The sequence below is a fragment of the Amphiprion ocellaris genome, chromosome 4 (genome assembly GCF_022539595.1).
Source record: "Amphiprion ocellaris isolate individual 3 ecotype Okinawa chromosome 4, ASM2253959v1, whole genome shotgun sequence".
NCBI lineage: Eukaryota > Metazoa > Chordata > Actinopteri > Pomacentridae > Amphiprion > Amphiprion ocellaris.
Genome location: NC_072769.1, coordinates 7,872,727 through 7,896,242, shown reverse-complemented (window position 1 = coordinate 7,896,242; position 23,516 = coordinate 7,872,727). Strand labels below are relative to the sequence as shown.

The window sequence follows — 23,516 nt, the reverse complement described above, 5'->3', positions numbered from 1 at the left end:
TAAAATATCATATGCTTCGTTCACATCTTTGTTCAGTGTATTATACCTGCAAAACATCAAAAGCATATTAGCATCATCATTTAAAAGCTTTTCAATTTAATGGATTCTAACGTGGCTGTTGATTCAGCCTTGCAAACTTCTAAATAGTGAATTACCAATTATTGCGTTTTTTTCTCCTGTCAAATAATAACACTGTATTCTCTGTCTATAGGTCTCTCAGCTAAAGATCTCTTGTAACTATATTCCCACTGAAAAGGGATTAGAACGAGGCCTGTGTGCCACCTGTTAAACTGAACTCCAGGCCAAAGAGCACCTCCTCTCTGCTGCTGCCAAATGAGTCGCCACTCATTGTTACCACCTGCTGGACAGAAAGGGTCACATGTAGAATTAAACTTCACCGAACAGAAGGAGTGTAATAAAAAAGTACAAATTTTATTTTTTTTTTCATCTTTACAAAGGCCTGTTTACCCCAACTTTTTTTTTATAAACAAAATATAACAGCTTCTCATCGACCTGGACTGATGGAAAAAAAACACTAAAATCACACAAAATATAAAAAAAGCTTGTCACTGAAAAAATGGAAAGCAGGACAAGAAAGACAAATGAAAAGACAGAAGAGCAGAACACCATAGACAGATGTTAAATTGCATCACGGCAAAGAGCTTACGAAAAATAAATGGCAAAAGAATCTTCCTCATAATTGATTCAGGCAGTACAGAACAGCAAGTGCTTCATATCACATATCTCAAACTCCACCAAAAGACAGCAGTGCTGCAACACAATGTACAGAAACATTAGGGGGTGAAGCGTTGTCTCCGACTAATAATAAACCACAGTTTAAATGCAAGCTGTGGCTTAACATTTGTCAGCACAACATCAAACCCCTTAACAAAGCTTCACAAACAAAATATGAAAAATCCCCCCCATGTTTGGCATGAAAATACTAATCTAATCAAAACCGATGCCAGTGAGTGAATATTGTCCACACATCTCATACAAGACAGTGTCAGTGAACGCATCAGTCATGTGTTCATGGAAAGGAAAGTAAAAAGAAACCCACAAAAAATAAACAGAATGTCATAACAAAAGCCTGCTTCGGACAAGAGAAAACAGCAATTAGTAATATCCATTCAGTTGGCAACAGAACATACACGAGATCAAAAGACAGTTACAAATCCAAATAAAAGGAATGTTTACAGCATCAAGTCAGCGTATCGAATCGAGTATGACAGTATGAGAGGCTCGTAGCAGGGGTTTCCAGTCAAATTCCCGAGAGAAACATAAGCAACTTAACATGAGGTGGACAGACGTGGTGCGTTTTAGAGAGAAAGGGAGATGGAGGGATTGTGGGTGGGAGATCTGCAGTGCTTTTCATTTTAGTTTGTCTCACCAAACACTGAGTTTGCACTTTTTTGCGGTATGTTGAGATTGCTATTGCTTACATGTTTAGTTTCACAACTAAATCTACTTATTCTTGAATTCTCTTCCAAAATGATGCTATCTGAATTTGAGTTCAGTCAGACGCGATCCTGCTGTGTTCTGATAGTTACTTTTGCACATGAGCAAACATCGCAACTCCTCTATTCTTCCTAAAATGCGGAAATTACAAATATCAGGCACACTCAGGAAACGTGATTAACTGTTACGTGAATGATTTTGGCCTCAGCTTACTGCTCATCAGCAGAGCACCAGGTTGACAAAGAGCACCTTGCAAGCAGAGACTACATTCTTTGATACGAGCATGTCAAGTTTCATACATATACTGTAGGCGTAACGCACACACCTATCAACGGTGCATAGAGAACTTCCCCTCGTGTATAAACGACACCAACAAATGTACTGAAGATGGAATTGCATAAATACCAAAAACGCTAGTGCATAGTCACTGAAATCAACAAACCAAGACCAGAAGACAGTCTTTGGAGGGACACCGGAAGCCTGCATGCTGTGGTAGCATGTGAATCATCCAAATCTGTTTCAGATTTTCTCATCAGCCAAACTTCTCTGATGCGAGTCTGATTCAGTCAAATTGTCTGTGATGGATTATAAATCAACATCAGACATTCACAAAATGCTGGTAAATGTTTTGCGGCAATGAACCAACATTTGGTTCTTTTCTCATAGTACGACACACATTGTCACTAGTAGATAACAAATGAAGGGGATGGTTGGCTCACAACTGAAATCAGACCTTTATGAAATTCGTCTCAGGGCAACCGGTTCCCTGTGAAAACCTCCAATTTGTTAATCTCGATATAACAAAATGTTTACCTTCAGCATTCAGTAACCCTGACACAAAGTAAATGCTAACAAAAACTTGGAAAACACGACAACCAAAAGACGACCGATGTAAGTTGTTCAACAGCTTATTTTTTAAGGGCTTATTTAGATATCAAAAACAACATTTTTTTTCAAGTAAATCAGACATAATTTTGTTTTATGTGTATCCTCAAATTAGTCTCTGCAATTCCAAGAATTTTTAACAAATTCTGAAATTTAGAAATAGCTACTTTATGTTGGGTTTAATGGCCACAGGCACTAAAAAAAAAAAAAAAAAAAATACACACACAAAAAAAAAACAACTGGGGAAGAAACTGCAACTCAATACCGCATTTCAGAATCAAGAGCTGCTTGCTTATTGTGTTGTTACATTCAACTCGACTCCATCAATGTGTAGCACAAGTAATACTGTCAGTGTGCTAGAGACGAGGGGTAAAGTTTGATACTGCGACTGTATGTAGCACACAAAAAGACGCATGAAGGGCGGACTGATGCTGACAGCTTTTTACACGAAAAGACCCCCAAGTTTTCAAGTAGCCACAGACCGGCTCTGACATTGAAAAACTGCCTCTAGAAATCCCACAGGGCCTCCTCTGAAAGCTGACCATCCATTTTTTCAATATTCAGAGATTTTACAGTACAAGACTGACACAGAGCTTAACCACTGGATTTAGGAGTTTGGATAATGCCAAAGAGAGATTTTTTTTTTTTAAAAAGTAGTCAAGCTCCTGGAGGGAATCTTACAGTGAGTAGGTATTTTAAGTGTTTGTGTGTGTGTAGGTGTGAGTTCATGGGGGTGGATCAGTTCATCGAGCAGTCCTCTCCCTCTGTGTCCGTGTCTGTGTCTGAGCAGGCGGTGTCCATGGTGACGTGGGCGGGGCTGACGATGACGGCTCGTCTCTGCTCCTCCTCGGCGCTTGCTCTCCTCTCTTGAGTGCGTTCGATGTGCTGGATGGCCTTTAAAGACAAAGTAAAACACAAAACACGGTGAATAGTGTACCTTGGAGACAAATTCTGGGTGGGAAAAAGAATAATTTTCACTATGAAACCATAAGGTCGGACTGTGATTACGAATGAATGTCATGGATTCTTTGTACAAACCTGCACAATGGTGTCCAGATTCTGTCTGGATGTAGACACCGTGCTGGTGTGGGCAGATGGGCTCATGGTCACCACAGTGACGTGATGGTGGGGGTGCTGGGTTAGTGTTGGAGCTGGGACGATGACCGTGGGGTGGTGGGTCGGGGCGGGGGGAGTGGGAGAAGCCAGCACCTGGAAGACAGACGAAATATCAGTAATGCTAAACTCTAAATGCGTTATTCATTCCTTAAATTATAGTGGCAGCTTTTTAACCCTTTGATAAACAACACAAGTCAAAAGTGACCCATATTCAATGGAAAATGGGTATCTCTTGACCCATGTTGTGCATCAAAGGGTCAAATTGCCAACTGATTATTCAGTAACACAATATGAACCTTGTAGTAATTATATGTACTGATTGCTATCACAGGATTTCAACCAAGGATAGACCAACTGTCAACCTATTTTGGCATGTCTCTGATTATCGGTACTTATATTGACCGATTATTGACAGATTAAATGAGCTAAGTCAGATCTGATACAACCCCCTCTCTCTGTCTGTTGTCACTCTGTGGTCTCAGAAATGTCTCTTAAGCAGAGAAACACAGACCGTTGCCACAAACCAGGAAATTAGCTGTTCTCACAGCGGCTAAGGCAATGCTAACTGCTAGCGGCTAAGTCCTGAAAGCCGTCTATAAAACAATAGTAACCCTTATATTCACCCTTATTAATGAAATACCCTAGTTATGAATGATAGGCTCCTGCAATCACATGCTCTTAAAACATTATATCCCATGTGTATGCTTTGCAAATATCGGGTATTGGCCTTTGTTGATGAACCCGTATCGGTCGATCCCTGATTTGACGTCCAGTGACACGTACCACTTATTTGGCACAATAAATTGGCAGTCAACTTAAAGTAATATTACATGTTCCTTGTTGCCAAAACCACAAGCACAATGGCCAAAATCCATTTAGCATACAGGACACTTGGGCTACGTTCTGAATCTTTTAACATTAAGAACATGCTGGTTTGCATGCTGAAAAATCTGACCAGATGTAGTAGGACATCTGGGCAGGTCATTTTCTGGCCTACTATAAAATATGTTGGTATGAATATTGGAAAGCAATCTGCTTCATTGTTCTTCTGACTCGTTAATGTATTTTTAATCGCTTAAAATGTTAATGGAAATCACTAATAATCGTTAACATCCCTGGTAAGAAACATTGTGCGTTGACACATGACTGACATACTATTGCTGAGCCTCACGCAGGTTATAAGACACCTTAGAAACTGTTTAAGCAAACGACAGCCTCACGAGGTTTGAAAACTGTAGCACTGTAGTGTTTTTTACCTGTGGACTGTGCGTTTGTCTGTCCGCGGCGTGGATTTGCTGTAGCCGTAACAGCGTCTGGCTCTGGATGAGTGCCTGCTCCTCCTCCACCTGCTGGGTGATCACCTTCAGACGCTCCGGGTGCAGTTGGGTGTCCAGAGAGCGCACCTGAAGATGTAAGAGTACAGGTATGTGTTTATGGCATCAATAAAGTTGCACCGCCCATTTAACGGCAACCAAAAGCAAACCTTTGGACTCTACAACAACTGTAACTAAACACTTCATTCTTTGAACCCCAAAACCTGCTGAGGGGTAGGAAAGTCAACAAAATGACACCATTTCTTAGAGCCAGAAACAATAAATACAGAGAGATTTTCCAACAGTCCTTGAACTCATCATGTGAGACTTTCGGTTTCATCTGAAAACTTTACCAAACGTTAAGACATCAACTCACTTTATTCTAACTGTAAATAATGAAATGATAGACTCAAACCAGCCATGACTGACTCAGCTGCAATGGAAAAAAAACAAAAATGTATGGACATTTCGGCTGAACTCAAATTTAAAATGTAAGTAGTAAAATATCTAAACTATGTGAAGTCACCAGTTTTTTCCCCACTACTAATAGCGTCTGGGAATACTAGAATTGTTTGTAACATGTTGCTTCCTGGTTTCCTTTCAATTTTTGTCAAATATGATTTGATAGCACTATAACTTTGTTAAACAGCACAAAAGACGTTTTTGAGTTTTCTCTACTTCTAGCCATTGCTTCCATAGACGTGCATGTCTTTATAGTGCATTAAAAAAATGAGCCCACAGTGAGTAAAAATGTGAAAGCGGCAAAAACCTCCCAGAACCAGCATGGGGTTCAGAAGATGAAATAAATGCACAAACTATTTGACTAAAACATATGCACCCACATAGGATAAAGTGGGAATGGGAAATGTATGACTTGATCATCGCTCATTTTAGATTCTGTGGAAAAGTCTTACCCTGCATCTACTCTGATGTTTACTTTCCATTTTGCTTACTTAGTTTGTCTTCACTACCTGTTCAGTCTCATTTGTCTTAACCTGCTGTTCAGGTATATCCAGGATGCCAGGTTTTCAGGAACTGGCTGATGTACTGATAAACCCGTCAGCACCAACGGCTACCCTTCATAGTTAAATTAATCACTTTCTGATTAGAAGTCAAAGTGGTAAAACTGGAAAAACTCGGCTCGGCATCTTAGTATTTAGTAGCCTGGAGATATCAATATCAATGACATTATCTGAACAAATTAACTGACTTTGAAGTGCTTTAATTAATTTGTATTCGGTGCAACACTGGTGACGTTTTCAAGAAATCACATGACTCCTACACCACTGACATTAAGGCAGACTCTGGCCTCCTGCCTTCACCTCACCTGCTCCTCCAGCTGCATACGAGCCGAGCGTTCCTTGTCCAGTTGCTGACGAAGCTCTAGCATCTCCCTCCTCAGCTCTTCGACCTTTTCTTCCTCCAGTGTATCTGGAGATCCGATGCCTTCATCCTTCTCCTCTGCTCGCCTCCTTTTAGGTGATGAGCCGCTAAACTCCTGGAATGACATGTAGGTCACATAAAGTTAAATGTAAAACAGACTTTATATAAAAAGTGAACCTAATTAGCGTACTGTCTGTCTGTAAAGGAGGTTTCTCCTCCAGTTAAAAACAACAAGTTCCGGCCAGTGTTGCAAGAAAATAAAATGCCAGGTGAACTAACAGCACGGTAAATAAAGGAGAGTCTGAATACAGATGCTGCACTTGCAAGCTGTCCAAATATAAAATTAAAACATGGCTGTAATGACAAATGCACAACTTGTTTATGTCCTTCTGGCACAGCTGACAAACTCATGCTCAACAACAAGCCTCACCACAACATCTAGCAGCTGATGTTATTTGATCATTTGGGATTTAACTAATCTCTAGTTTCGAGTACGTTAATACCTGCCCAGCATTATACATTGGTATATGGTTATGACACCAATTGTGACACACATGTGACCCTGCAGGAGCTTACAGGGGAGTCTTGCTGGGAACAAAGCATAATAAAGCTGAATGCTTTTAACAGCAAAAGATGACAAGATCAAATGTTCTTTAATCTTGCAGGACTTTTGACTGAAACTGTCCGAAAAATATGCCTATACTGGCAAACAAATCAGCAAAGCACACACTGATTGGTTATTGCTTCGTTTAGTGCAAATACATGTAGCAAACTGAATCAACCCGACTTTGTATAAAGAAGACAAATCTACTGTAGCAGTTTATTATAAAACAGACCATTTGAAGAAAGGAACAGTTTTACACTGGTCCTTCTGGTAGAGTTCCCCTCAGATACTATTAATTCAAGTAAGGATTCTGAACTTTGAACCTTTTTTTTATTACATAAGTAAAACATGTACTATGATAAGAAAAAACCCAGATCTATGTATCTTGTCTAAATGACACACACTTTCACTTTCTCCTGTCAGGCTCCAGAACAGATAAGTTCTATTTTCTCTGACAGTTAAACCAAGCTAACAAAACACTTTCAGGGCTGACTAACTGTGAAAGACTCCCTTTGAAAGGACTTGGAAAAATGAGCTTGCTTAGCAGCATTAACAACCAATAATGTCACATTTTCCATAGAAGACCATAACTGCACAGCTAATCTCTTCTTCCAAAAACAATATCTGATGTTACAAACACATAATAATCTAGTCCTTCAATAAAAAATGCCAAGTTTTTTCCACTCATAGTCCCAATAAAAAAATATATTGTTTTATTTTCAGACTACATAAAGTCCTTGCCATGGATGCACAACTGGAGGCTACCAGCGAACAATTCAGTTAGGTTTTATTTTTTATAGCGCCAATTCACAACAAAAGTCATCTTGGCAAATCACGCTGTCAGGACACAACTTCGCAATATTATATTATAGAAGGAAATCCAATTATTTCCTTTGAGTAAGAACTAAAAAAAACAAATTATTTACACATGAACAGAGCTTCTCTGTCTCATTTTAATACAAAAAGATGTCCACTACCGTTCAAACATTTGGGGTCCCTTAGAAATGTCCTTATTTTTGAAAGAAAAGCATTTTTTTTCAATGAAGATATTAAATTCATCAGAAATACAGTCTAGACATTGTTGATGTGGTAAATGACTATTCTAGCTGGAAACGGCTGACTTTAATGGAATATCTCCATAGGGGTACAGAGGAACATTTCCAGCAACCATCACTCCTGTGTTCTAATGCTACATTGTGTTAGCTAATGGTGTTGAAAGGCTAATTGATGATTAGAAAACCCTTGTGCAATTTTGTTAGCACATGAAAAAAAGTGTGAGTTTTCATGGAAAACATGAAATTGTCTGGGTGACCCTAAATTTTTGAACGGTAGTGTACGTTTCTGACAGTATTGAAGATTCTACCTTCTTTAGTTGTCTCCACTTGAACTACATTCAAGTGTCACCCTGTATAACACAACAAACACACAGACTTGGCCGAGTGAAAACCAGCCAATGAGACTACAAGTGCCTTTTTCCAGTGGCACTCACTCACAACAAACACATGACACTGTTATGTGGTAAAACATTTCAAAGAACACACTGGCTTAAAAAGGCTGCACTGCAGACCAGACAACAGCAGCACTGCAAGCAAAAGAAGCATGAGGTTACCCAACATGAACTTTCTGATAATGGTTTACGTTCTACCAAGGGAAAAGCTACAGTTGCCTGAAAGATAGAAAACAGATTGACAGAGTGGATCTAAAACAAGCTGTTGGTAGTAAAGTAAGTGATAAGATTTGTAGAAAATAGGCTAAACAAACACCTGCTGTTATTTAAGCAGCCTGGTTTTAAACAAGGATTTAGACACTTTAATGGTGTAAAACAGTGGGACATGCCGTCACCTGGATGAAGCGTTTGAGCTGGTTGTTCTGTGCCAGGAGCTGTGTCTTTTCCTGCTCCAAGGTGAAGATGTAGTCGGCTGTCTGCTGCAGAATGGCCGCCTGGCAGGGATGAAAACATAAAGCTAATTTGGCACAACACGCTTCAACATATCATGAAGGGTGATTATATAACAGAAGCAAAAAGAAACGTGAAATCATGACAACGGTGTCTACATGTGCAATAAACCGCTATAAACACTTGTGCCAAGTCATTTAATCTTCTGAGCCCCAAAAGACATCAGTGAGGTTAAAAAAAGAAAACACAACTAAAATTGTTTCATTTATCAGAGCCATAAACTGTAAAAATATAAAGAATCAGAGAATTTTCTACTTTCCTTATTATGCCTGACTTTCAGTTTGATCTGGAAAAATAAACAAATCTAATGTCAATGTCAAATGTAATCAAAATCACTTTATTCTACATGTCTTACTTACAAAAAGTCACCAAAAACACAGATTTTGCAGTAAGCAGCAACTGTGAAACAATAAGAGACTCATCTTTGACCAACAGTGACATGAGGAAAACTCCAGGACTTTTTGGCTCTACTGGGCTCAACTGCAGGCTGTGTTTGCACAGAGCAGGTAGGAGACAAGTAGGGAAACGAATTAAAAATCCAAGTAGTAAAATATCTATAGATCTATAGAGCCACCTTTTCCCCCAGTATGGATAACACCTGTAGACACTTGAAAAATGCTGATTTCAGGTTTTCACAATTTTTGTAAAAATAACCAAAGACTTCTACTTTTCTGTTTAAAAGAAATTCCATTTTCAGTTTTCCCTTTATTTTGCGATTTATGGCAAAACTTTGTAATTCTGCACAAAAGACATTTTCAAGCTCTGTCTACTTCCAGCCATGCTTGGTGCAGGACTTTATATTGCAGTGAAAAATAAGTCAACTCTGAGTGAAAATGCGATGTGAGAAAAAAAAAAACAGCCAGACTCTGCTTTAGGAGTTCAGAGGGTTAAAGCCTCATTGCTCCACTACGGCAGTGTGATGTTCACTAAACACTAATAAAAACACAACTTCATATGTGCCGGTGTTCGCATTTTGCAGCACCTTGCTGAGTTTCTCTCCATCTGTGTGTGGCAGGAGTGTTTTGAGGGACTGGAATCCTGCATTGATGCTCTGCATACGCCGGCGTTCGTTGCTGTTGGCGATTTCGCGGCGGATTCGTCTCTCCTGGTCCTGAGCCGTCTCTGGACTGAGGGGGATGTTGGCCAAGCTGGAGGAGAGAAATCAGAGAGAGATGGTCATCAGTCTGGCATGAAGACACAAGACTCAGTGAAAAAAAACTCCTCTCTAATATGTATTTTATCCTACAGGTTTTGGCGAAACAATGTGTCAATATCATATATTTTAACATCATCAGAAATGCAGCTACAAAAGAGGAAGTAAAAAAATGTATTTGTAGCTGAAAACCTCTAACTCTGCAATTCCAGGTCAAAATGACAAACGGCAACAATAAAATCTGCAATTTGCTGCAATCTCTGCCAGTGACACTTTAAGCCTTTGACCTGGAACCTAACTGGCTGTTTGTTCTGACCTCCTCACATTCCTCAGCCAAGTTGCACGGAGGTCTTTGAGTTTGGCTGAACTCCGCGGCCCCTTACGCACCTCCATCCCACGAGGTCGGATGTCATGGTAGCTAAACCTTCTCAGTCATATTTACTCAGGGAGAGAAATACGTGAACCATTAAGGTTAAAAATGACCAAAATAAACTAGAAGAACCAGAAATGGGAGGTCCACAAGACAAAAAGTCAAGACGAAGACACAGCTCACATGGCTCTAAATAATTGCTTTCGACAGAAGATGATTTTTTGTAGCCACACTCCAATGAATGTTAAATTATCAGATTTTATTTTCGACCTTATGTTGATAAATGACTAACATTAAAAAGCAGAGAAAATGCACTTTAATAACAACATAAAAACAGCTTCACCATGATGTATTCTGACTGAGATAAGCTGCGAGTCAATTGCCTGATTCATTTTGTGTTAATTTTATTGCCCTCTGAAAGCTTTGAGAATAGCTCGCTCAAATACAATGAATGTATGAGTGGACTGAGGAGCATAAGCATCATTTAGGGCTCAAGGACCGTTCATCCCTCAAAAGTAATTTATTGCAAACAAGCTCACATAATAGGACACATTTAGCTGGACTTTAATGGACAATTGAGGAAATTAGTCCCATAGTGCTGTTTAATGGACAAACCATTTGAAACAACTGCTGTGCGACAATTAACTTCAAAATAAGAGCAATTAAAACTCCACCATTAGTCGAAGTGCAACAGCTAATCAGTTTGAGTAATTTTATAAAGAAAAATGGCACAATTTTATGATTCGTGACTAATATTTTACCATTTTCTTGTCATCACTCATATGACAGTAACTGACTATCATTTTAACCTGTCACCATGTAAATTAATACAGCTTTCTGTGACTTTACCAGATATTAAATGTAATTTGACAAAACCGTGAAGATGTGAAATAAGCATTAATATTTTTTTAGTCCCTAATGTGCACTTTTCCTCCGTCAAATAACAGGATATATTTCTAAAATACTGATATTTTAAAACAGGGTAAATCTGTAAAATAATAGTATGTACTTTAATAAATCATTGTTAAAAAACATTATTTCAGTGCAGTTAAACCTCAAATTTGCTTTATATTACAGGCCTCAGGAGAAGACGCACCTAATCAGGATTTTGCATAATAAAAACATTGTAGTTCGTTCTGATTTAATCACTCTGTATTTGTTCACTAAAGCATACTTCCTGTGCATGTATTACACAGATAATCAGAAATATAAATGCTTTTGAAGAAAATAAACATCGTTTTGGTGGGGGCGTGTTATCCCGGATTACTCTATTGCTTGTCGACACCAATCTGTCCGACAAAACAACGCAGAAAAACAACCTCATCCGTCCCACACGCCTGAAACGTGTCGGGGTTTGTAGTTCGCAGACGAAGCCAGCTGTTGTCAGCTGCTGAAGTCAGGAGCTGCGGACCTCCAACATGGCCGCCGGGGGGCGCGTCGCCAGTCTGGACGGTAGCAGCAGTGAAATGTGACTCCGCCAGCAGCAGCTGCAGCAGGCCCCCTGGCATCATGGAGAACAATGCTTTCTACCGTTAGCAGCGAGCTACCACGCAGTTAACCACGCGATACTCGCAGATTCACGCCTATGTCCGCCACAACAAGCACTAAACGACGTGTTTCGACCGCACAAATTAGCACAAAAGCGCTAAAAGAAGCTAGCATGCGTCCAACACGGCGAGAAAAAGAGTGCGCAGTGATGGCTAACCAGTTAGCCGAGCTAAGCTAATTTTAGCACACGACACAACGACGGCTGCTGAGCGAAGAAGCGTTTTGACCCTCAAACCGCAGTCGAAACCCGGTTTTACGTTCCCCAAAAATGACATATATACAAATACATCATCCCTAATGATAATTCAGTGGAAACAATACGCGCTGTGACAAAGTACGTCGTTACAAACGTGATTTTGTGTGTAGTAGCGAGGCGGCGGGGAACACGTTAACTACCACGTGGTTGGTCTTCATCTGGACGCGAATGTATCGATTTCATGTCGCTGATTTACATATTTCTGAGCCAAACGGCTACAAACGTGCCGTACAAGTTTTAGGAGATTATCCAACCAGCGAACAAAATAACACGAGGCGAATGAGCTCGTGTATTCTCGCCGCCAAAACAGCAGCAACTGGCACAAACACGCAGCTAATTCCTACAAGCATGCTGCTGCTGCCAGGGTACGGCAGCGCAGCTAGCATGCTACATGAAGTCAGACTGCATCACACACACATACACACGCCACAGCCACATGAAAGATTATTTGTACGAGCGGTTTGCTGAGAACACACACGGTTAGCTGATGCCACACACCTGCAGAGACCTCCGATAACATCTTTCTCCGTCTTCTTGAACTGCTGTAAGGACGGTATCTTCTCTGTCGGCATCATGAAATATTCCATGCTTTCAAAGCCACCTTCTGTAGTCCGTGTTTTCTGTTTTCTTTTGCCTCCAGCGCTTTCCTCGTTAAAATAAGATGCTCGTTTCTTACACAAAGACCTCGCTGCACTCATCAATGGCGCATATCTGAAGAAGATAAGCTACAAAATCGGTTTATCTGAAGAACAGCGTTAGAAAAACTGAAGTAAATTCAGGCTGTGTTGCTTTCCACAGCTGATGGGGTTCCCTCCAGTGTGTGTGTGTGTGTGTCTTCTTGCCTCCGCCTACTACGAGCGTGTGTGTGTGTGAGTGTGTGTGCAGCTGATCTGTGTGAGGCGGGAAACAGCTGGTTGGAATCAGAGCTCGTTTTCCGGAAAGCAGAACAAACAGACCTGCAAGAGTCTTTACTGCAGTGCAAAAAGAAGAAGAAGGGGAAGAAAACTAGCACTGACTGTATAATAATAACTACAGTTATTAGACAGGCAAATAAAGCCAAAAAAAAGTGTGATAGTGCATAAATAGAATTAACTGCAATCTGCTATGCTCAAAGTTATCAAATGCACAATTACATAACATTTTTATTGAAGCTTTTTGCATTGTGCCTTTCAACTTAAGCGCCTGGCTTTGTTACAGAACTGCAGGAAATAAAGGTGGAAACTCGAACAACAACAAAAAAACTTCTTCACAGCCATATAGCAAGAAATTCTTTAATGCTTAATCTATGAAAATAGCTCTTTAAAGAACCCCCAAACTTCTTCAAAAAAACGCAAAAAATTACTCCTATAGGCACTTTAGATGTGGGTGTGGGCAAAAATAGGTTCTTTACCGAACAGCTTTCCAAGTAGTTCTTTGTGGATCCACCTATTTCAGTAAATAATGTATTTCAAATGGTTCTTAAGTAGTTTTTTTCCCCCAAATTACCAGTTGTTTGAGCATCGAAATCAACAAACGCATGAACATAGTTGTTGGCCATTTATTAATATTTATTTTTTTCTTTAATCAGTTATAGCCAATAAGGTGTTAAAAATGAGTCCAATTGCAGAACAAAAAATATTACTGTGTAATAGTAACTACATCAGTGTATATCACAGTTATTAGCAAGACAAATAAAGCAAGAAAGTGTGATAGTGCATAAATATTACTGAGTGCAGTCTGCTGAGTTAACAAATATACAGTTAAATTAAATTGCAGCTGTTTGCATCGTGCTTTTCAAATACAGTCAGTGGCTTTATTATAGAGCTGTAACAGAGAAATAAAAGTGCTCGCTGGAACCTAAGATGGTTCTTCACATTAATGCTGGAGAAGAACCATTTTTGGTTCCACAAAGATAATTTTAGCAGAACATTTTTAAAGAACAACCTTTAAAAAAGGGCTCCTTAAAGAACTCCAAATGTGCCTCAAACAACCATAAAATATAGTTTCTACAGGCACCATAAAAGGTGCTCTGAAGGACTTTAGCAAAAATAGGTTCTTTAAGGAGCCATTTCTTTGTAGATCCCCTGGTTCAGTAAAGAACATATTTAAAATTGTGTTTCAGTATTTCTTTTTTTTTTTTTTTTTTTTTTAAATAAATGGTTATTTAAGGACTATAAATTGTGAGGTGTAGGCTGGAAAACAAACACATGAGCATAGTTGTTGGTCATTTATTAACCATTCTTCATACTTCAATCATTAACAGACAAGTAATGTCTTACAATGAATCTAATTGCAGAACAAAACACTGCTGACTATATAATAATAACTACATTAACATCAACTACATTAAGAAAGCAAGAGAGTGTGATAATACATAAACATTAAAAACTATAGTCTGATAAGTTAACAAATGCACAGTTAAATTGCAGATGTTTGTGTTTAGCCTTACATGTACATTAATTAGCTTTATTACAGAGCAGCAACTACACAGAGAGAAATAAAGGTGCTAACTGGAACCACCAATGGTTCTTAGCAGTGACATAGAAGAACCATTTTTTAAAATGAACTGGTTAATTTTAAAGAAAAATTATGCGGAGGGTGAAAAACAAGAACATGAACATCATTGCTAGCCAGTTATTAACATTCCTTTTCACTTTAACCAGTTATAGACAAGTAAAGTGTTAAAAATGTCTGCTTCAAAGAAGCACAAATGTTGACTAATGGACTTGCTGGCCAAACACAAAATCATTTACTAACAAATCTGCAATTGAATACACTATCTTAAACCACTTGACAATGTAATTAATTAGCAATTATTAACAAATTCATTTAAATTTGCTAGTTTAATTTCAACCAAGTTTGCCACTTATACGATACGAGGGACATTGAGTTTATTGTTGGTTATCTTTTACAAATAAAACTATGACTGACCTTTTAACAGCAGATGTCATGACTTACTGTATAGGAAAAATAAGATTCAAATCCCACAGCATGGAAATTTGCAGTGTTACAGCAGAAAAGGGGATAGTGCAAAGACAGAAGGACATCAGTAGAAAAATAAACAGGAAAAGTAACACGTTACTAATAACATATCAGATGACTGTTTTATTCAAATGTTTTAGCTCTGGCAGTGTGAAAAAGTCTGCATGTATAATACTGGAGCAGCTACATGGAATTCATCCAACATGAATGTTATTGTTATCATCATGTCAAAATGTCATCTCTGGAAAATATCTGTCATCGATGTAACAACCTAAGTACTGATCATTAATAAATATATTCTAGTAACACAGATGTAGAAAGAAACAGGTTGCTGATAATGGTGATGATTAGATGTTAATTTCTCATTATACACATATTAAATAATACAGTATGCAACAAAATCCAGTAGATTATTTCTGCAGCATCAATGTATAAAACTAACAAAAGACAAAATCACAAAATATTTTTGGTCTTTTCATATTTCTGATGGATGAATGTCACCATGCTCACAAAGACGTCAGCATCACCAAGTTTCAACACTATCAGCTGTATTCTTTTTTATCATAAAACAAAAACACGTCAATGAAAAGCAGACCTGACCAGACAATAGTGCTGAAATGATTCATTAATTACTTATAAGACAGAAAATTGACAACAATTAACATATTTTGCAAAAAGGTTTGTTTTTTTTAAGACAAACTAAGCAATTAAGTAGCTATGTAACTGAGACGTACCTGTACATTATTAAAATAGTCTTCAGTTGCAGCCTTAAATATAAATGCACTTTAATTTGCTATGCCCATTCTCTTCTTTGATCACAAGACACTAAGTGAAGTAACTTACAAAAAATATGATTCACTCCACTTGATAGGTTGAGTAATAACGTGTATGTTGACAATGAAAGAAACCTAAACATTCCAGTTTAGTACAGCAGGTGGCAGTGTTGTACCAGAAAATCCAGAATTTGATTTTATTTACATATAAAATGAACAGAAACAGTCAAAAAAAAAAAAAAAGAAAAAAGAAAAAGTGAAAGAGTTGATACTAGATCCATATAGGCCCACTGATAAAGTGAAAGTAACCAACATACTTTTTGGAATAAATGAAAACAAGCTTCTCTCTGACCTTCATGTGAGGCCACTACAGTGAAACTCTGCTGCCATTTTATTAGGAACATTCATGCAATCTAAAGAAAACCAATACAACAGCTCTGCCATAAACTCAGCTTTTACAAAGTTTAGATGTTTTTAGTTGTTGATGATGTCAAAAAGGTGATTATTTTATTGAGGTCACAGTGGATAGTAGTGGTGGTGTACTGGACTGTACTATATTTAAGTGTTCCTAATATTTTGACCCCTCATGTGTATTAATGGGGTGAACATTAGGAGCACGTAAAATGTCGTACAGTCCAGTACACCATTGGCACCAACTTCTTTAATAAAGTAGATGCATCTCCTTTTTGACATCAACAAAGTAAAAGCTTCATAAAAGTAGAATTCATGGTGGTAGTTGTATTGGAGTGCATTAGATTTCACAGATATCTAACAAAGCAGCTGGTGAGTGCATGTCACTCTAAAACAGCAAAGCCATTGTGGTTATTCTTCTGCTTTGTAGACAATTTACAACCTCAAGCTTTCAGGCTTCTGATAAACTGTTTGAGGTTAACAACATGAAAGCAACACACTCACATTGTTTATCTAGCTTTTTATTTTTCCATGCAGTAAAAGTTTGATATAGAGACGATAAAAATAATAATTTGACACAGATAAATATTTGGTCCTTACACAGCCTTGCTTCAGGAGAAAAAAAAACCAAAACAACTCTCGCTCACTGATCCCATAAATCGTTAAGTAAATAAACAGACATAGCAAACATACAGTCGTCATCCATCCACCTTAAAATAAGATATATTATTTTTTGGAATAAAACAAGAAATATTATACATTTAAGGATGTTAGTGTATCTACTGAGACATCATCTACAGCAAAGCTGATCCACCAAAGAATAAAATTACTCTGCTTCAGAAACTCTTCCTGATTCAAACTAAAGATGTGTAACAGCCATCAGGTGACATTAGACAAAACATGCAGAAAAGATATTAAATGGCAAAGTGCATCTTTATTTTCAGCTTACAAATACTTAAAATTTTCTGAATTATTCAAAGGCATTGGGCTTAATGCTGCAGAGGATTAATTCAAGAACAGCAGATACTCTAAAAATCCAGAGATTCATTCCATCTTTAACCCTGTAACATCTTTAAACAGGCATTTTTTTTGGCAAATACAAATCCTGAATGCTTAAAGATGGTAATTATGGGGACAGACTTAACATGGTGAACTAAGTGCATCTGAAGCATGATAGTCAGTCTCACATGTTGCCATTCAAAGCTCCTCAATATAAACCAAAACGTTGCTATGATTATCCTTCATCAGTAACTTGTTTTGAGGTGTTTTTCCTATAAACCTCCTCTGGATAATAATAAAACAGAACAGAAATTTGATATTGTTGCTTTGGCAAAGTGCAAAGATCACTGAGCTGCTGAGGCACCTCCTGCTGCTACTGTTGGTCTGGTCCTCTTGGCGGCATGTTCCTCCACAGCGAATGTGTACTTGTACTGAATAAAGAAGGATAAAGCGAATACTGTCAATTTTTACGCTCAATGTAACGTAAGAACAATGGCATGAGTTAAATCGAGTATCAGATGTGAGCCTACCTCGTTTTCAATGTCTTGGAGGGACTTTATACGGATATTGTTTAAGTTCACCTGAGAATTCTAAGAGAGGCATGGCAAAGAAAAGGAAATATGAATACCTGTATAAATTACAGATGAAAAAAGTGAGTCAAAAAACACAATGCAATGGAGCAATCACATTTGTATTGTTGGAAATATGACACATACCGCCCCGTTTGATTGAACATCATACTTTGGGTGGAGGCTAAATGGAACTCCATCTAGAGCTGCATAGAGTAAACGTGGATGAGAATTACTAATCAGTCAGTAACAACGTCTTTGTGTACAAGAAGAGACTTAGAGTACCTGGTATTCCCTGGAAACTGCTGTCAGCAGGTTTGTCCAAGTCATCCTTGCTATTGAGGCTGTGGCGTCTATGACTTAGTCTGCTTTGTGGCTGTGGAGGAGGAGGGTTGCTGCGGAAACAAACAGGAAGATATAAACACCAGGAGTAAAACATCTCCTCGACAGAAACTGAGCTGTAGGGTTATAAAAATGTCATTCTCTCAACTTTTTGACCTATATTTTTCTACAGAGAGACATAAATGATGACTATTTTTCTATATCTGGCATTATACATAAGTACTGTACCGGGGTCTGAGGGGCAGAGGAGCAGACGGCTGATCCAAGGAGAGGCCACGCAGGTCCAGGCTGACGCTGCGGGGTTTGGCTTGGGGCATGGGGCTGGAAAAATACCCCTTTCTGCACCACAACACAAAGCCGTGGATGTCTCTGAAGAAAATGAGCATTTAATGACAAATTAAGAACTTTATAATTATCAAAAACCTACTGACTGCATTCTTCCCGGTGGTATTTAATTAACTTATTGCTGATTGTGTTTATGGGATTCAAAAAAATGCTTTGATAAAACAGGAACATAACAGAGGTTTTTATATGTGAATGCTACTGACCCAACATATGTATAATGCTGCAACATCATTTTGCTTTTGGCTGTTAGTTTGACATCCAGCACAGCTGTGTCCACACTACCCACTGGGACGAAGCGAACACACACCCGCTTCTTCTTCGAAACAGTGGCCTCTGGAAACACAAATACAGATAATGTCCATCAGACAGAAAAGTAAATCAGCATTGACTAAATACGATGCATACTCTTACAACTTGTGTAAAGTCATTGACCGTGTGTTTACTCACTTGGTTCGAGGTGCTCTGCTATATAGCAGTAACCATGAGGAATGGAGTCCTTGTCTGAAATAACCTGAATGTCTGTCACCACCATACCACCTGCCAAGTCCTGTAGAGACAAATACAGTTTGGCTGTGAGAAACCCACACGTAATCAATTAATTAAATAATGGTTTTTCACACTGTCTGATACCTTGTTGTAACAGAGATAATATCCTGATTTCATCCCAAAGCTGCGGGTAAAGTTTGCTGATGCTCCGTCTTCTGTAATGCTGATCTGCAGAAAGCAGGGATTGAAAAGAACAATTGAAAGCTGGAGCATAATGACAGTGGTTGATGCTTGCGGTGACTTGAAAGGTTTTGACTAGAGCAGAAAGTGTCTAAGCCTATCTACTGCAATTAGTTTCACCCTGGCAATGAAAACAAACTGTGGCTGAACTATGCAATTCAGAATATCTAACTGTTTTTTAGATGCAGACAGTGTTTATGAACAGCAAACGACAAAAACAAGTGTCAAATGACCTTAAAGTCAGTTAAATAGCTTGCGATGCTCATCTGCACAGCACTGGAACCACAAACATGGATTTTTACAGTAACTACACAACACACAAGACAGTCTCTCTCATTAGAAGTCAGGTTTCTAGCTCATCACAGCACTTAATCTGCCCTACTGTACATTTCCAACAACATGTGACTGAACTCTTGCCCCATTTTCTTAGCGTTGGATCTTCTTGATACACTATGCCCTGTAATTTATATCTGTATAAAACTAGATTATAGCATTATTGATATAATTTAATTTGTCAATGCAAAAAATCTGAATGTCCCAGATTTTAATATTAAATTGGAAACATCAATCCATTTCCCTGTTTGCTCAATATTAGAAAATCCTGTGTAACAAGCAGACAAAACAATGGCAATTTTCTTCGAGCAGCTGTGGCTCAGGTGGTAAAGCGGGCTGTCCACTAATTGCAAGCTTAGTGGCTGGAAATACACTGAGCCCAAAGGTAGCAATAGTGGCGAGTGACCATCTTTAATAACAGCTCTGCCACTACTGGTATGTAAGTGTGTGTGTGAGAGTGGGAAACTTAGTGAGCTATTTCTTGTCCTGCTAAGATAGAAAAGCACCATTTACCATTTCTTTCAAAAAATTATTTCTGCATAATTTCTTACAACTAAGCGAAGTTGATCTAATAATACCAGTGCTCCTACACTTGCTGAGGTTAAGAAAACAGATCGCACTACTCTTATTGAAGCCCTTCCAGTTACCTGTATGCATTTTTTTCATTTAAGTACTCTTTAAACAAAGATTGGGTGTTGCTCCACAGTACATCACAGTGCTGGAGTAGCCCTCCAGGCTTATCAGTTACTAAAGCCATTAAGATTTGTGGCAATTCTCACACAACGTATGTCACTGTTGAGTGAAATGTGGAAATGTATGCAAATATTTATATCTAGTAATATATATGGCACTATACATAGAGATACAAACTATATATCTGATCCTACCAGGCTGAAGTCTTTGGGGCAGGTGCTGCTGTTGGAGGTCCAGGCCACTGAAGTCACTGGCCGGACTAAGTTATGCTCCATCAAAGACATCTGAGGAAGAAACAGATAAAAAGTACAATAAACAAAGAAGATACAGCTTCTCTGGATGGAATGGCAAAAGTCTAAATGTGTGTTTTAATGGTGGGTGTAAACAAATGATGCATCCAAACTTTTAAAACCTTACCTGTCATCTCATACTGAGTGATTTTACTTATCCAAAAACGTTAAAATCCATAAATGTTTATCACAAATAAACTATTATAGAAGCAGAAGTTCCCATTATATGTCATTTTGTATACATGTGTGTAGAAATGTGCTTTCTTTGAGACTTGCATTCATGTGACAACACGAGGTAACTCACTGAGGTAAACTGGGCCAAATGGGTTTATGACTTTGTTACCCATCGTATTGTTCAGGACAGAAAGATCCTATTCAATCTAAATAGTCATGTTATCACGACATTTTCCAAGACTGAATGAATCTATTCAGAGCAAGAATTCCTTCCTAACTGCACTAGAAGTTGTATTTCATCATTTTTTAGGACTTTTGCCAACCACGCATATACTTACCACTGACAGAAACATCTACAGCAGTAGCTGTAAACTTTTAGTTGTGTGACTCAATAAACTTTCAGTGGTGACTCCTGTTCAGGACATTTTTGTTGCATAGTGAATTGTTCGAATAATGAAGCATCCCCAAACTTAAAAAAAAATCAGAACAAACCAAAAAAACAAACAAAGATACAACGGAAAGGTTGATTAAGGCTGAATGAGTAAAAAGTTCCAATCAGAAAATCAAAGGAATAACTCTTGTAACAGTGAAATGTGAAGTTTGGGGACATTTACTTCTTTACTGACTTGTCTGTGCTTCCTTACGTAATACCTTCTGTTATTGTGTGAACTTTATTTTAGTAGCCGGGTGGGAAATCAAAATGCAGGTAGCTATTTTTAACAGTTTATCCTCTCTATACCGGCAACTCTCACATCAGCAGGCACACTTTTGTAACTCATAACAAATGAACAAGTGCTGTAATAGAGCTACTGTTAATAATATTTCATCAAATTATTAATAAAGCCGGGTTTGGAGTGATATTCCATGTACTCATGACAAGCCGAGCTCACCTCACACTAGTTAGCGACTGTTCCTTTGACAAAACTTCGATGCTTCGTGTTCAAAATTAGCTAAATGCTAATTTCTTAACGAACTGACTCAAATACTCACAAAAACACACACTTACCCCGTTTACGGGTTTAATTCTCTCCCTCCGAGGTGCTCTGGTTTGAACGTTTAACAACTTTTTAGTTACCCACCGAAATTTCTTCTTCGTTCTCGTCCAAGCAGGAAGTACTGAATCCATTCTGACTCCAACTCCCATCAGACCCCGGGGTGACACGTCACTATTAAAGCTGCGCCAAGTCTGTACGCAAGATGGCAGCAGCTTCTGCAGGGGACGGTCTAGGTTTCTCAGCGTTCACTAAAATTACCTCGTTTCTTTTAGTTGTATGTGTTTATAAGTCTTATTTTTGAATTTCATTTCAATTATAATAATTGTAGAAATAAACTTTGTTGCCATATTTTGCATTTCCTGCGGTATACAGTACGGTGGCTTATAGGTGGATACTGCATGATGAGTGGACAGAGAGGTGCTGGAAGAAGGATCGATTTTAATTTACATGAAAATGAGGGTGAACAGGGCAGGCTGGGACGGAGGAATGGAGCACAGGATAATGGAAAAGGGTGTCAGGAGATGGGTAAGATGGAAAGAAGTGTGTGATGCAGAGAAGAAGGGATGAATTAGGAGTACACACATTTACAACAGCAAATCCCATTAATGGACCAGAACCAATAATGAATTAATCCCACTGACAAGCAGAATGTTGTATGTGTGTCCAAGGCTTGATATGGTTTATTCTTCTGTGCCGCAATTCTGTAATGTTGCCCCAAACTAGTAAAAAACATGGGCTACTACAGTATTTTGGATCATCCAATACTCAAATGACTTGAAAATATTCCCAAACAAATATACAATTTACTCCTATTTTTTTCTTGCCTGACTTTTAAAAAAAAGAACATTGTTCATCCTTTTTAGCAGAGGAAATGTTAAACATATCTATATGTTAAGCAGGAACCAATGGACATTGAGGTGAGTGTCACAGAAAGATAAACTGTTGGTTTTCATCTTTTTGACAGGTTGAAAATAAGGAAATGCAACCAAACTCATCCTTGAAAGTGCAGACACCATGTGCATCGACACTGTGTTGTGCAACACTGAGTCAATTTCAAAACAATTTATCCTGGTCTCATTTTCTTTCTCCTCCCAAGGGAAAAGTTTCTATATGTTTTGAGTGATAAGTAAGAATGTGAAAAACCCAGAGAGACATAAATCACTCTCCAGGTTTATTTATTATTTTGTCTGTGCAACATGGAAACAGCTGTTCGGTGAGCACATAAAGATTTTAACTTAAAGATTAATTTAAAGAGAGGGAAACAACATTACACACAACAGACACTCCTATTAATCAACTTTATTGTTGTGCGTGTATGTCTGAAATTAGGAAAAAAGATGTACTTGAATGCAGCATCCAGATGGGCTCAGGTCCTTGTTGGCATGGCAACATCAAGACCAGACCAAAGGTGGTGGCTGTAGGGGAGCTGGAGCAGGTGGACTGGTCCATCTGAATGAAAAAAAAAGAGAGAGAAGGAAATCAGTGTTTACTCGGATCACTTAGCTTTATTGCCTGATTGGAAAATTAATGAGAAAGAACCAGCTGTTGTCTGCTAAGACTAAACCAAAGAGGAGACAAGATCAGTGGAGTTTATCTGTGTGTCTGAACAGCTAAACATCTGTGTTTTGGGGGGAAATGCATTTGCCTTTGTGTGAGTAAAAGTGAGAGTTATGGACTGAGGTATGCAGCTACTCTGTTGCTTCCTGCTATGAGATTCATTCATCATTTTCATCAGGTCAGTTTCAAAAGAATGAAGTCGCAATCACACTGAATTAGGATTAAAAAGTGCTTCACAAAACATTAAAAAGCATCAATAGAACATTAAAAGAAGACAATGAAGGAATAAAAGACACTAATAAAAC

General features: G+C 38.4%; 2 protein-coding genes across 3 annotated transcripts; both read right to left on the bottom strand.

The window, feature by feature from the left end:
* Window positions 1–411: 411 nt before the first annotated feature.
* LOC111569934 (transcription factor AP-4-like) lies at window positions 412–12,879 on the bottom strand. Of its 2 annotated transcripts, none has more exons than XM_023272391.3 (7): window positions 12,542–12,879; window positions 9,699–9,864; window positions 8,602–8,700; window positions 6,100–6,270; window positions 4,716–4,862; window positions 3,382–3,552; window positions 412–3,237 (listed from the first exon to the last, which is right to left on the bottom strand). In XM_023272391.3, the coding sequence occupies exons 1-7, from the start codon at window positions 12,739–12,741 to the stop codon at window positions 3,082–3,084; spliced, it is 1,110 nt and encodes a 369-aa protein (XP_023128159.1). In that variant the 5' UTR covers window positions 12,742–12,879; the 3' UTR covers window positions 412–3,081. The 2 variants fall into 2 exon arrangements, with proteins under 2 accessions (XP_023128159.1, XP_054866200.1); XM_055010225.1 differs by lacking the exon at window positions 12,542–12,879 and adding an exon at window positions 10,186–12,379.
* A 3,814-nt stretch (window positions 12,880–16,693) lies between these two features.
* mvb12a (multivesicular body subunit 12A) lies at window positions 16,694–21,796 on the bottom strand. The gene is made up of 10 exons (XM_023272380.3): window positions 21,666–21,796; window positions 20,390–20,479; window positions 19,074–19,157; window positions 18,891–18,990; window positions 18,647–18,776; window positions 18,327–18,467; window positions 18,042–18,151; window positions 17,904–17,962; window positions 17,718–17,777; window positions 16,694–17,618 (listed from the first exon to the last, which is right to left on the bottom strand). The coding sequence occupies exons 1-10, from the start codon at window positions 21,783–21,785 to the stop codon at window positions 17,532–17,534; spliced, it is 981 nt and encodes a 326-aa protein (XP_023128148.1). The 5' UTR covers window positions 21,786–21,796; the 3' UTR covers window positions 16,694–17,531.
* Window positions 21,797–23,516: the final 1,720 nt, after the last annotated feature.